Here is a 14,184-nt window from a genome sequence, read left to right as displayed (position 1 = left end):
AGGTCAGAGTAAATTAGCTCTGATTATATTGAATACCAGGGAAGGATTGAGGTAGTGGGTAGCCTACCCCTGCTCCAATTTTCCTGTGTTTTTGTGTGACACAAGGACCTTTGGTCCATATTATTCTGGGTGTATTTATAATTTAGATTATGGAAATTAGGCATGTTCAGTTTGTGAAATAAAACAAACAGGGAAGGATCAACTACCTGTAGTTCGTGAAGTTAGGTAGGGTAGAAGCAGCCAGCGGGAAGAAGTCACAATCTTCACCCTTCAAACCCAACTCTAGATTTTAAAATCAATTCCACAATTAAAGAAAAATAATTCCAAGTACTCACTCAGCACCTTGCACAATGGGGATACTAATGGCTCTGATTGTAGTGACATGTAGATAGATAATTAACTGAAAACTTTAAAAGATTACTGATGGAAGTTACATTTTAGTAATTAATACTTGAACTACCCCAACGAAACATTATCAAGTGCCCTCTAACTGTGAGTCAATGGCAAGTTATCAGCCCCTACACTCATGCTTTCATGTTTTTTTAGATAACATTAGCTTTGTCACTGGGATAGAAGAGACAGAAAATGGAAACAGATACAGGTGCACAACCTTTTATCCGAAAGCCTTGGGACCAGACACTTGTCGGATTTCGGACATTTTCGGATTTACGAATGGAAGATTTTTGGCGTAGATTAGGAAGGTAGCGCGGGGGCGGCTTGAAACGTCTGGAGCCCCTCCTCCCCGGAGACCGGGGAATCATGTAAATCATTGCATAAATGTTTCAGTTAGTTTAGATTTTATGTGGTGGTGGGGGGGGGGGGGGGGGGGTACAAAGGGGCTTTGTTCTTAGTCCCCTAACTGGGCGACTAACATCGCGGAGTTGGGGGCTCCGTCCGAGCTCCAACCCCGAAACTCTACCCCTGAGGCGCTCCAAATCCAGATATAACAGCTAAATAGTTGGATGCCCGCAGCCCCAGCTCCACGATGTGTGTCGGCGGCTACAGCGCTCCGGATCTTACCGCACCGTGATCCGGTAAGGCATTGCCCGCTCCCCGCTGGTATCCCAGCGCTGCGACGCCGCCGACAAAATGTGGGAGCTGGGGGAGTTTGGAGCGCCTCGCAGCCAGGGGTAGAGTTGCCGGGGCCGGAGCTCCAGGGCCAGACGCCCGAGCCCCAGCTGGGAGTTGCCGGCCACAGCACTGGGTGCACGGCGACCCGGTAAGGCATTTGGACCAGTAGGGGACTAGACTCTTTCAAACTAACTGACTAACATTTAAGCAATGATCTGAAGTGTCTCTCCCCGGTCTCCGGGGAGGAGGCAGCCGCTACAGTAGTACAGACCTGGGTTGACCGTGGGTCGTTTAGGGTCAAGTTTGGCGCCAAACGCGAGCTTTGGTGTGCAGATGACATCCTGGGAAAAAATGGCATTTTTCGGTTTGCGGATATGGCAAGAATCCATAGAGTTGCCGGTTTTAGAACCCAAATGGAAGAAAGTCATCCTCCATCCTGCAAGTCTACCAAAGATGAATATATTTATAAAAGAAGACACAACGTGCTGGAGTACCTCAGCGGGTCAGGCAGCATCTCAGGAGAACATGGATTGGTGGTGTTTTGTGTAGGGATCCTTCCTCAGACTTCAGAATGAAGAAGGGTCTTGAACCAAAACATCATCTATCCATGTTTCTCGAAGATGCTGCCTGACCCACTGAGTTACTCCAGCACTTTGTGTCTTCTTTTGTAAGCATCTGCAGTTCCTTCTTTCTACAATACATTTATAAACTTCTTTTGATTGTACAACATGTTTCACAACCCTTTTAAAAGTATCACAGATCAAGAAAAAAATTCCCTTCATTGCAAAGCCACCTTAATGTCACAAGGTTAGAATGGATGTGAAGAATTCTCAACTTTTCACTACAGATAAATTTCACAGTTGAAAATTAGATTTCGAGGTTCATTCCTGCCTTAGAATGTGATGCTACCCGTTTTGAGATGGCCCCATTGAAGTTTGTGTATGGACTCGATTAGGTGAGGGTTAGTGTGTGCTATAATAATGGTCCGTCGTTGATTTTAGTTGAAGCGGCGCTGATTATACGAATTAACACAACGTGTGCTTGGACTTTGTGGACGGTTGTCACTACTGTCCTCTAGTGGTGCTATCCACAGGAGTTATCCCTACCTGTATCCCAACCCCATTCTGCAACATTGGGAGCTTTCCTGAATATAAAAACGATGCTTTTTATTGTAACACTTTGTTCAGGATAATACTGTTTTTTTTTAATAGAAGGACTTGAAAGGGAGAATGTGAAGTTCAAGAATATCCGATCTCCCTGTTGCCTAACCTCCTGTAGCCTTCTCACGCAAGAATCGCCAGTTGAAATGTCATAAACTGCAGCCGCTATCAACATCTATCTGCTCGGAGGAAGGGGAAAAATCACGTGTGGTTGTCCTGCGAATGCCTCGGATCAAGTGTTTTATTTCGGGATTGCTGCAAGGCTGTGCACAAACTCATCTCAAACGCCGGGATTTAAAGGCGAACCTCCCCGCTGTTCTGGACCGGAGTGAAGCAGCGGGTTCTGCGAACGGCCCCCTTTTCCTGACCCAGGACCACGAATCGCAACGCAACGCGCCGCAGGAATGTGCTCCACGCTGGCTAGCGGAGCTGCCATCAACTAGTCACTGAACCTTTCACATGACCAGCTCTATCCCCCCCCCCCCCCCCCTCTCTCTCTCTCTCTCTTTCCAATGTCCAATCCCTTGCTCCCAGTGACAAATTCTCATTGCATCCTGCACAATATTTTCATCAGTTCCCTCTATTGACTTTAAACTATGATCCAATCTTAGCTGCTCCCATTCACTTAATAACGTGGAATTAACATTGCAGTTAAAAAGTAATGTTTTAATCCGAGTTTTTTTTTTAATTCAAGGGGTTCCTGACCACCCCAGACTTTCATGATTTTTAAGCAAGTTTTGCTTTCTCAGGTTGCAGCCCACCTTTAAGCGTTTCCCGGGCCTGCTGAAGCGCTGAACGCTTATGATGTAACCAGCTCGCAGCATCTCCATCTCAATTTGCAGTGGCTGCTTTAAAATCCAGGCTGGGGAGCCGCTTCCCGGGCAGCCTTCAAGTGATGTCATCCTACTCCAGCCAGGCGAGGGGGAGCCTCGCTGCATCAGTACCCTGGACAGCGCCGGCCACCGCTGCTGCCGCTCGCCTCGGCAAGGCGCCGGCGGAAAAGTAACCTGCACCTCATCTCCACACCCCTCCTGAAAGCCGGGCATGAAGCAAGCTTTTTCCAGCGGGGCAGGGGCGTCTAATGCAGTGACGTCTAACCAAAATCCAGCCGTTGAGCCGGTATATTGTTGGGGACTTCGATGCATTTTGTTTTAAAGTGCTGCGATACGTGTATCTGCCTTTTTATTCAGGCTAGATTTATAGAACGGGGCACTACCTATGGATGAACTGTCGGCACACTCTCCCGATCACATTGCACGAAGTAGAGGCTGTCCAGTCCTCACCGTGTATTTTTGGACAGTGGATAGATTTCCGATTCTTGCCTGAAAAAAAAATTGTTGCGCCCGTTTGATCTTGGATGCAACCGTAACCGTGGGCCAGTGAGAGCGACCCAGGGCCAGTAATTGATCGAAGGATTATTGGATCTGAATGATCTCTGCAACGAGCGATGGCAAATGAACCAGTCATTCTCAATGTTTACGATATGGTAAGTCCTAAATAGCACCCATTTGATGCAATAAACATTAAAATCTAATGGACTGCATAATAAATATGGGGGTCAGTGTGTTAGCCTCTTCCCCAGAGGTCGCTCCATCTGTGTTCAGGCGCAAAATAATCTACATTAACTGAATTGACACAGAGAATGGTGGTGTGCATTCACGTTGGATTGAAGAGTTATAAGTAGGATTCTTGGTGTTGGGAGAATCTTTGCTCTTTCTTTGTTAGTATGTGCATATTGTTTCTGTTTTACAAATCTTATGATATTAAATTTGCTTTCTCAGGTTGCAGCCCAGCTTTAAGCGTTCCCCTTAAAGCATTATGACAATTTAGTAAAATGCTATATTTATCATAGCATACACCAAGAACAAATATACAGAAAAGTTTTGTACAGATCACATTTTGGGGTGTTAAGGGCAAAGGCCTTAAAGCATTGATGTACAGAAAGATCTTTGGTCCCAGTTCTTAGCTGCTTGAAAAAGGCAACACAAGTAGATTGAGTGGTAAAGAATGTGTATGGAATGCTTGCTTTCATCGGTCGGGGGGCATTGTGTATAAGAGTCAGCAAGTCATGGTGCAGCTTCATATGTCTTTTAATTAGGTTGCATTTGGAGTAATGTGTGCAGTTCTGGTCACTCTGTAACAGGAAGGGTGTGCAAGGTTTGGGGAGGATGCAAAAGGCTTTATCAAAATGCTGCCTTGTTTAGAGAGTATTTGCTACAAGGAGAGGTTGGACAAACTTGAATTGTTTTCTCTGGATTGTCAGAAGCTGTGGGTAGATCTGATAGAAGTATTTACAATTATGAGAGGCAAATATTGGATGCCTGGAACACACTGCCAGGGCTAGTGGTGTAGGCAGATATGATGGTGGCATTTAAGAGGCTTTTACATAGGCACATGGGTATGCATGTAATGGGGGAATATGGATCATGTGCAGGTAGAGGAGATTAGTTTAACCTGGGATGTGGGATGAGTTGTGGGATGAATTGCCTGTTCCTATGCTGTACTAACCATATAACCATATAATCATATAACAATTACAGCACGGAAACAGGTCATCTCGGCCCTACAAGTCCGCGCCGAACAACTTTTTTTCGCCTTAGTCCCACCTGCCTGCACTCATACCATAACCCTCCATTCCCTTCTCATCCATATGCCTATCCAATTTATTTTTAAATGATACCAATGAACCTGCCTCCACCACTTCCACTGGAAGCTCATTCCACACTGTTCCAACTTTTATGTTTGGTCGTGGCCAAAGGCAATAACATATTTTAAGGCTGTAACATTGTTAAACCTCTTGGACTTGGTGTTGCCTTGGCTTTTGTGTCACACCGTGTAAACTCCATATTTCATTATAATAACCTGAAATTAAAGTCATGTTTCTGAATTAATTTTATTAAAATTGCACATAAAGAATCTGTAATGGTAAAAAAAAATCAAATCACCTCATGCACAGAAGGGGAGATAGTTCTTCATGTGTGAGTTAGTTGAGTTTGGTTCAGAAGTTATATGAGGCCTTTTTCATATCTCCTGCTTGCAGAATGCCTTAACATTTATAAAAATAGCAAAAGTATCTAACACTTATGTTATATCTTTAACGGTGAAATGTGACTCAGTGTTAATCAAAGAAAATGTATCCAACAAAATTATGACACTGAGCTGTATTAGACAACATGACTTAGACTCGGTCAGTGATCGGTTTTATGTGGCATATTAAAAAGAAAGGGAGGGATGAACCAATTGAGAGGTTATGGGGGCGGGAGGGGTCGTAAACTTCAGAGTTTAATGACTAGGAAGCTGTTGGTTAATGGTGAGGTGATTAAGTTCAGAGATGAATAAGGGAGATGGTCAAGTTGGGTTATGTTATGGAGATATGGAAGCGTGTTGCCTGTAAGATATGGGAAGTCAAAGAACAATATTTAATATTGCCCAAATGGATCACCAGTGTAAGCCAGTGATGTCAAGGGTAAAGTGTAAAAGGGATTTAGGGGGAGTTAAAATATTGTTGTGTTGTGTTAATATTTTTGTAAAGTGAAAGATATGAGGACAACTGGGAGAACATTGGAATAGTCAAGACTAGCAGATCAGAAGTACGGATGAGTGGCTCGGCAACGGATGAATGAAGGTGATAATGCATAATGGATGTGAGAAAAGACAGTTTTGGTGATTGAATATCATCTTGCAGTCAAATAAAGAAACCAACAGTGCAAAACGTCTGTCAACCTCAAGGTGATACCTAGAGATCCAGTGGGTAAAGTGGAGAGAGACAGAGAGAGTGAGAGAGGCAGAGAGAGATAGAGAGAGGCAGGGAGGCCCATATTCTGATTGTCTCTTAGGGAAAAATCTACAAACCAACTCGGTTCAGAGTAATTTGAAATGGTTATCATCTCTAAATGAATAAACAAAAATACTTGTCATAAATAAAATGATGGATGATGATTTAGAGACAATATTTATTTAAAATACCCTACCCTCTTCACACTTACAGCTCAAAAACACCTAAAAGATAATTAACACCAAAGTTGCTTCCCCAATAACCCCTATTTTACACATTGCTGACATGTTTGATAACATTTCTCAAAACTCAGATTATAATATATAGGAAGTATTCTGCTTAAAAGATGTACAGAAGTACTTAATATTAACTTTCTAATGATGTTAAGCATGCCTTCTTACATACCAGGATCCAGTGACATTTAAAACAAATCTAATTGTGCTTAATGACAATGTTAATGAGGACACCAATGTCACTCTTAGGAGCAAAACACTTAGGCTTGCAATGAGAATTGTAAAATGCATATTCACCACTCTGCAGGCTATGTTAATCAACTGGCCTAATGGCCACAATTTGAACTGAGATTTATTTGCAAGAACATTTTAAATTTTCTTTAATCATCTGCATCCACACATGACACAAAATTGCTTTGTAAATTGAAAATAAGATAATGTTACATCAACCAGCAATTAAGATTTTTTTTAATGTGCTGTATCTGGTTCATTTCATCTTGTCCAATTCGTATTGTCACTTTACATCCTCTGTGCTACCAGGAGCATCTTTGACAGAGTGATGTTACATCTCACACGTGGCTTTGGTTTGTTATTCATTGGCTTTAGGTGGAAATAAATCCTTGGATGTCCTGTTCAAAAAAAAACATGCAGTGATATGCAATCAGTAGGCATTATCAATTATTCCATTCTAATTTGTGTCATGGCTAATACTGCCTGAGCAGCAGATAATCCCACAGGATTGTCTGAGGGTTTGTTTATCATGAATAAGCATAATGATTTTTGATAGAAACAAAGTGATGGAGTAACTCGGCGGGTCAGGCAGCATCTCTGGAGAAAAAGGATGGGTGACCCTTCTTCAGAAGTGATTTTTGAGCCTTTTTCACCAGTCTGTAAGACCATGATTGATCTTCTCCCTATTTCCTTATGTCAATTACCTCTTCTGTTAAAACACACTCACCCCTGAACTTGTGGGCAGTGATATGTGCCTATTCACTTATCATATGAAGCAAGAGGCAGGATTTTCCCAGGACATATCATTTAGGCATTATTTTTTTTATTCCTTTCCATCCTTTATTGTGGAAATGGTCAACGTGTGACATTGTCCCATTATCAGACGGTGTCATGACTTGAAGGTTCTTTACTTTCACGTTGTGATTTCAGTAGTTGATATTGAGACGTGCTCTATAATTTATTTCGATAGCGATATTTAATTGGGTGTCTGATCGAATGTAAACGGTGACTAATGGAACAGTGCACTTATAACAAAACAGCTTTGTTGTTTTTACAAATGATATAAGTATATATCCAATATAGTTCTCAAATCCTCCTGACGTTGTAATTACTGTTATCTACCTTTACCTTCCACACCCCTTCCATCCCAACCCCTCACCATTAACTGTGTCTGGTGCATTTTGATGTGTGGATTTACGTAATGATGTTGCCAGTTGTCAGATTTACAATGTTAAATATGATCCCAAGCAAGTGGATTTTTGTGGAAGAGAACTGTTTAATTATGTGATCAATTTGGTGAGTTTGTGATAGTTTAGATTTAAAGCAGTAAGATGCAGCCTGTAGTGACACTTGCTGAAATTGAAGTCGATTTTTCAATAAACATCAACCAAATGTATATAGCATCGGAGGTGTTGACAGGAATAATTCTGTTACATAAAGACTGGTGCAGGTCTGGAACTCTCATTCAAATATTTGGAGAGTAGACCTATGTGGAATTTGTAAACTAAGACTGATAGATTTTATTCAAGCAAGATTATTAAGGGTCGCAAACCATGGCATTCAACAAAGCATAGATCTATTATGAATTCATTGAAAGGAAGAACTGGCTTGATGGACTGTTTCTATTAGTTTACACAACCTTAGGAAGGGTATTATTTAGTCAGAGAATATGTTATGATATTAAAAGGAAATGCACAATTGCACAAATTCATTGAGCAATATTCCACCAACATTACAAATGGCAATTTCTAAGCAAAGGTATTGATGAATTTGGTTTACTTTGGGCTTGTATTCACTGGAATTTAGAAGGATGAGAGGATATCTTATAGAAACATATAAAATTCTTAAGGGATTGGACAGGTTAGATGCAGGAAAAATGTTCCCCATGTTTGGGGAGTCCAGAACCAGGGGTCACATTTTAAGATAAGGAGTAGGCCTTATTCTTAGGACTGAGATGAGGAAAAACTTTTTCACCCAGAGAGTTGTGAATCTGTGGAATTCTCTGCCACAGAAGGCAGTGGAGATCAATTCACTGGATGTATTCAAGAGAGAGTTAGATTTAGCTCTTAGGGCTAATGGAATCAAGGTATATGGGGAGAAAGCAGGAACAGGGTACTGATTCTGGATGATCAGCCATGATCATATTGCCCGAAAGGCCGAATGGCCTACTCCTGCACCTATTTTCTATGTATCCATGTTTCTATATTTACTTGCATATGAGTAATGAGGGTGAAATCATTCTTGCTCTGAAATGATCCTCCTGCATTCACTGCCTTTAATATTTGCCCCAGACCTTGCAGATTCCCAGAAAATCCACATGTTTATCCATATCCCCATGATATACTTTAATTTATTCCTAAAACGCAATTCATGCAATTTGGATGAATTAGATTAGACTTTATCGATTATTCAACAGCAGAATAAACAATAGCATCAAAACAAGCCAGGGTGGATCATAACATGAAAACTGAATTATTCAACTGGCGTTTTCACAAAACCCAGTGCTGGGAGAATTACCTGCCATTATTTTATTGATGCGTTATGTGGGAAATAGTGCATTTTGTGTTTCATCATGTCTCATCTAAACAGGCGACAAAGCTGTCAGCATCTGAAATAAACCTTTTACAAACGGTCTGTTGTAAATAAGTAATGATCTATCAGGCCCACACGAGTTACCTCTTGAACCTCATGTTCACACAACCTGAAAAGTGTTTTCTTTTCCTAAGCATGAAGCTGTCATGTTTCACAGGAATGCTTCTTAAATATTTGAATAGACAAATACGATCTTCTTCTCCTTGCGTGCACAGCCTAAAGTTGTAGGTCATGGATAGATCTGTTTGTGATGTTTCTGCATGTCGGGTTGATTGCATTAATCGAAACAGGGTGGACCACGTGAAGGTTGCAATCTTCCACACCGCCAAATACGATGAAATTTTACTAAAGGCACAGCCACAATGATGAACATTATACTTGCAAGCAGGTTAGTTCATTGAGATATGCAACTAATGTATGAACTTTTATGTAGTTTAGAAATAAAGCTTCCTTTTCTTTTGTGCTTTACCTTTCCTAATTTTCTTGACTACACTACCCCATTACGTATGACATGCAATGGGCAATGTGCACTGTCAGCATTCTCCCAGCCAAGCTTCAGGAAGGTAATTTGCCTGGAATGTAAGGGGCAAACACGTCTCTTGAAGAAAATTACAATTAATTTTGATTCCATAGTTCGCAGCGAAGAGTTCATAGAAAATATGTGAACAGTCATTCTCCACCATTCCTGCCAGTGCAGGAGTGAGTTCAAATATAATTTTAGGCATCATTTAAAAAGCTGCGTATAAAAAACTTTATGGGCGGCATGGTGGCGTAACGGTAGAGTTGCTGCCTTACAGCGCTGGGATCCGGGATCGATCCTGACTCCGGGTGCTATCTGTACGGTGTTTCTACATTCTCCCTGTGATCACGTGGATTTTCTCCGGGTGCTAAGGTTTCCTCCCACATTCCCAAGACATCCAGGTTTGTAAGCTAATTGATGTCATTAAAATTGTAAATTGTCCCAAGTGTGTAGGATAGTGTTAGTGTACGGGGATCGCTGGTCGGCGTGAACTCGGTGGGCCGAAGGGCCTGTTACCGTGCTTTATCTCTAAACTAAACTAAACTAAAGATGGTCACGTGGATATGCAGGGAATGGAGGGATATGGATTATGTGCAGGCAGATGAGGTTAGTTTATCTTGGCATCATGTTCGGCACAGACGTTGTAGGCTAAAGGATCTGTTCTTGTGCTGAACTTTTCTATTTTCAAACTGTTTTTAACATGTGAGGAAAGAATGGAAAACTACTAAATAATTGGAGGCCAACATTGGTGTAAAGGAACTGTTTATTGAAGCCAGGGGATCGGCCCTCCTCAATCACAAGGGAAACCCAAATGACCAAAGTATAATAGCTAGCACTGACAGCTACCGGGTACAATTTTATCTCAACATCTACTTGTTCTCTGGCACAGCAAACAGGCGGGCACGGTGGCATAGCGGTAGAGCCACTGTTTTACAGCGCCAGGGACCCGGGATTGATCCTCCATATGGATGCTGTCTGTACGGAGTTTGTACATTCCCGTGGGTTTTCTCCGGGATCTTTGGTTTCCTCCCACACTTCAAAAACGTACAGTGTTGTAGGCTTGGTATCAATGTAAAATTGTCCCTTGTGTGTGTCAGATAGTGTTAATGTGCGGGATTCGCTGGTCGGCCTGAACTCGGTGGGCTGAAGGTCCTGTTTCTGTGCTGTGTCTGTAACCTAAACAAAAAAAAACTATATGTTGGTTACATGTCTGGAGGGTTCAAAATTGTCTGAAAAACATGAGCAGTAAAAATGGCTGTATTTAAACAAATGCTGGATGGGTGTCACCAATTATAATAAGCAGATAATTCTGATGAAAGCTCATCGCCTGAAATGTGAACTTTGTTTTTCTTTCCACAGATGCTTCCTGTGCTGCTGAGCATCTGTCTTTTCTACTTTTATTTCAGAATTAGGGTCCTGAGGCATTTTTGCTTTTCGATACCTAGCCTATTCTGAGTTAGTCTGATGTGAAATTGGAAGTACTCCTAACATTGGCCAAATATTATTGGGCTGACAGTGAGCTTTGAAACATCACCCAGTCACGATGCACATGAAATTAAAAACATTCACTAATGCAGTAACAGCAATCTTGCTAAAACAGTCTGAAGAAGGGTTCTGACCAGATATGTCACCTATCATTCCAAAGATGCTGGCTGACCAGCTGAGTTACTCCAGCATTTGTGTCTATCTTCAGTATAAACCAGCATCTGCCGTTCATTCCTACACAAAACAGGAGGCATTCTGGATTCCTGCCCACCTCTACAACAGTTTAAATCGGCTTCTCTCACCTCCAAACATTTGATTCCATTTGCTCCTCTGGTCTGCTTCAAGTACCAGCAAGGGAATTTTGAGGAAATTCTGAAAAAGGTCTGAAGTAGGGTCCCAATCCGAAACGTCACCCATAAATTCCCTCCACAGATGCTGCCTGCAGAGTTACTCTGGTCTTTTGTGTTTGGCTGAAGACTCCAGCATCTGCAGTTCTTGGTGCCTTCAGGGGAATTTTGCTGACAGCTGCAGTTTCATGCCCTCAAAGAAACACTTTGCCTTCATGGCATGTGGATTGAATAGCTATAGAATTTGAACACACATCTGATTTCTTAACGAGGTCAAACGAAGAAATAAATCAACATCATATGGAATGTACTGCCAGGGGAGGTAGTTGAGGCAGGGACTGTCACAATGTTTAAGAAACATTTAGATAGGTACATGGATAGGATAGGTTTAGAGGGATATGGGCCAAACGCAAGCAGGAGGGGCTAGTGTAGATGGGACATGATGGTCGGCGTGGGCAAGTTGGGCCAATGGGCCTGTTTCCACTATGATTCTCTATGACTCTATCTACTACCTTGTTGGAAACCTGACTTTTGGGTGAGATGTTATGGTAAGTCCTCAAGGCCCTGTCCCACTTGGGCATCATGTGCGCGTCATTTACGCGACATCATTTACGTGTCTCGACGCACGACGTGCATTACGTTCGCATGGTGCGTGGTGACGTAGGCAGTGACTCGCGGTTACGAGCAGCACCCCAGGATTTTGGGATGTATCTAATCTTTGCGCGATTAGGTGTGACGTGCAAATGACGCCCCAGTGGGGCAGGCCCATCATGTGATCTCTCTGGCAGACATAAGAAGAACATGAAATTTGTATTCAGTATATAGACACATGACTCAATTAGCAATGCTGGACATGATCACATTCTTTCGTTGGTGAAGCTATTTACAAATTGGTTCTTGCATTGTGGTAGTGACACATTAAAAGTACTTTAAAAGGTTTTAAAGTGCGTTAGTGCATCTAGGAGCAGGAAAAAGGTATTCCATAAATGCAAATCTTGTTTTAGACTTTAGAGATACAGCACAGAAACAGGCCCTTCAGCTCACCGTGTCCGCTCAGACCAGTGATCACTACTTACACTAACCTACACACACTAGGGACAGATTTACAACTTATCAAAGCCAATTAACTTACAAACCTGTACGTCTTTGGAGTGCGGGAGGAAACCGGAGTACCCGGAGAAAACCCACGCATTTACAGGAAGAACGTACGAACTCAGAACAAACAGCACCCATTGTCAGGATTGAATCTGGGTCTCTGGCACTGTAAGTTCTTCTGAGCCGGATGATGAATTTGGAAGGGTAAACTAAACTCTGAGTAGTAGTCGATTTAAAAATAAATCTGACATATGTGCCTAATGGAGAGCCTACAAGATCATTATCTGCTGTCAATCTGTTGTGGCGGCCGGTGAACAAAAGTGGGTGGCAGGTCATTATTGAGGCAGGAACTGATTTGTGTCATAAACAAACTCTCAGGGCACTTTGTCACGAACGACCTGAGTACCACCTATTGATATTCACCGAGGCTTGTTACTTTGCTCTTCTTGGGCACTGGTATTGTAGATATCCTTTTAAAGCAGGTGGGGACTTTACAGTGTCGCAATGAAGATGTCTGTGAACATTCCAGCCAGTTGGGTTTTGACAGTGTGACCAGGTACACCATCTGGGCTGGATGCTTTCCCAGGACTTCCTCTCCAGAAGGATCTTAATCTCAGCCTCAGTGACTGAAATCACAGGCATTTTTGGGGCAATGGGAACACAGGAAGGTACGAGGTTGTCCTCCATTCCAAAGAATAGTGAAGAGAGTTCCAGGTTTCTGTTACCTTCTGCTCAGGTTAAGTTTATCAAAATGTTCACCTGAATGCCTCAGCTGGTAACTCAGCGGGTCAGGCAGCATCACTGAAGAACTTGGATAGGTGACGTTTTGGGGTCGAGACCTTTCTTCAGACATGATCTCCAAAGATCCTGCCTGACCTGCTGAGATTCCAGCACTTTGTCTTTTCTAAACCAGCAGCTGCAGTTCCTTGTGTCTACATAATTTTCAAGTCATGCCCACTGGCCAAAGACTCCCTGACCGATGGAAATAATTCCTTGTGTATCTATCCTGCTTAATTTCTTGAACACCATGTAATGAAATTGGACAGTACTGACTGAACAGGGTGATTGGCTTATTTTCCTGCTGTATTTCCTCATTACACCGGTGATTCTAAGTGATTCATGCGTGAGTGTCTGTGGCAGCTCAATATGCCTCAGATACTGAAATCACAGGTCTTTTAGCAGTGGAAGAGTTGCTGCCTGAGAGAGCCAGAGACCTAGGTTCCAACCAGACTATGGGTGCTGTCCATACCGAGTTTGTACATTGCTATCTGTGGGAGGTTGTTGCAGGCTAATTGTCTGCTGTGTTTCCTACATCTCGACCTCAGGAGCTGTCTGTGTGGAGTTTGCACGTTTTCCCCATGTCCGCGTGGGTTTCCTCCGGGTGCTCTGCTTTCTCTGAACATCCCAAAAGAATTGTGGGTTTGACGGTTAATTTGCATTTTTAAAAGTGCCCCGTTGTGTAGGGAGTGGATGATGAAGTGAGATAACAGGGAACTAGCCTGAGTGGAAGATCGATGGTTGGCTTTACTCAGTGGGCCGAAGGACCTGTTTCCATGCTGTATCTCTAAACTAAACTACATTAAACTAATCAGAACTTCAAGCATGTTCATTGTGGCAAAGCAATGTGACTTTCATTAGGTAATAAAAGGAACTGTATTCACAGATTCACCCATCT

At 42.4% G+C, this 14,184-nt stretch overlaps 1 protein-coding gene across 1 annotated transcript in view; it reads left to right on the top strand.

The window, feature by feature from the left end:
• Nucleotides 1-2,815: 2,815 nt before the first annotated feature.
• Nucleotides 2,816-14,184, top strand: part of LOC129700382 (deubiquitinase DESI2) — a 135,693-nt gene continuing 124,324 nt past the window's right edge. The window contains exon 1 of the mRNA XM_055640821.1: nucleotides 2,816-3,717. Coding sequence (XP_055496796.1) covers nucleotides 3,679-3,717 — 39 coding nt within the window. The 5' untranslated portion in view covers nucleotides 2,816-3,678. The remainder of the gene's footprint in view (nucleotides 3,718-14,184) is intronic.

Source organism: Leucoraja erinacea, chromosome 9, assembly GCF_028641065.1.
Source record: "Leucoraja erinacea ecotype New England chromosome 9, Leri_hhj_1, whole genome shotgun sequence".
In the NCBI taxonomy this organism is placed as follows: Eukaryota; Metazoa; Chordata; class Chondrichthyes; order Rajiformes; family Rajidae; genus Leucoraja; species Leucoraja erinaceus.
The sequence above is the reverse complement of the archived record's forward strand: the minus strand, read 5'-3'. Positions and strand labels throughout refer to the sequence as shown.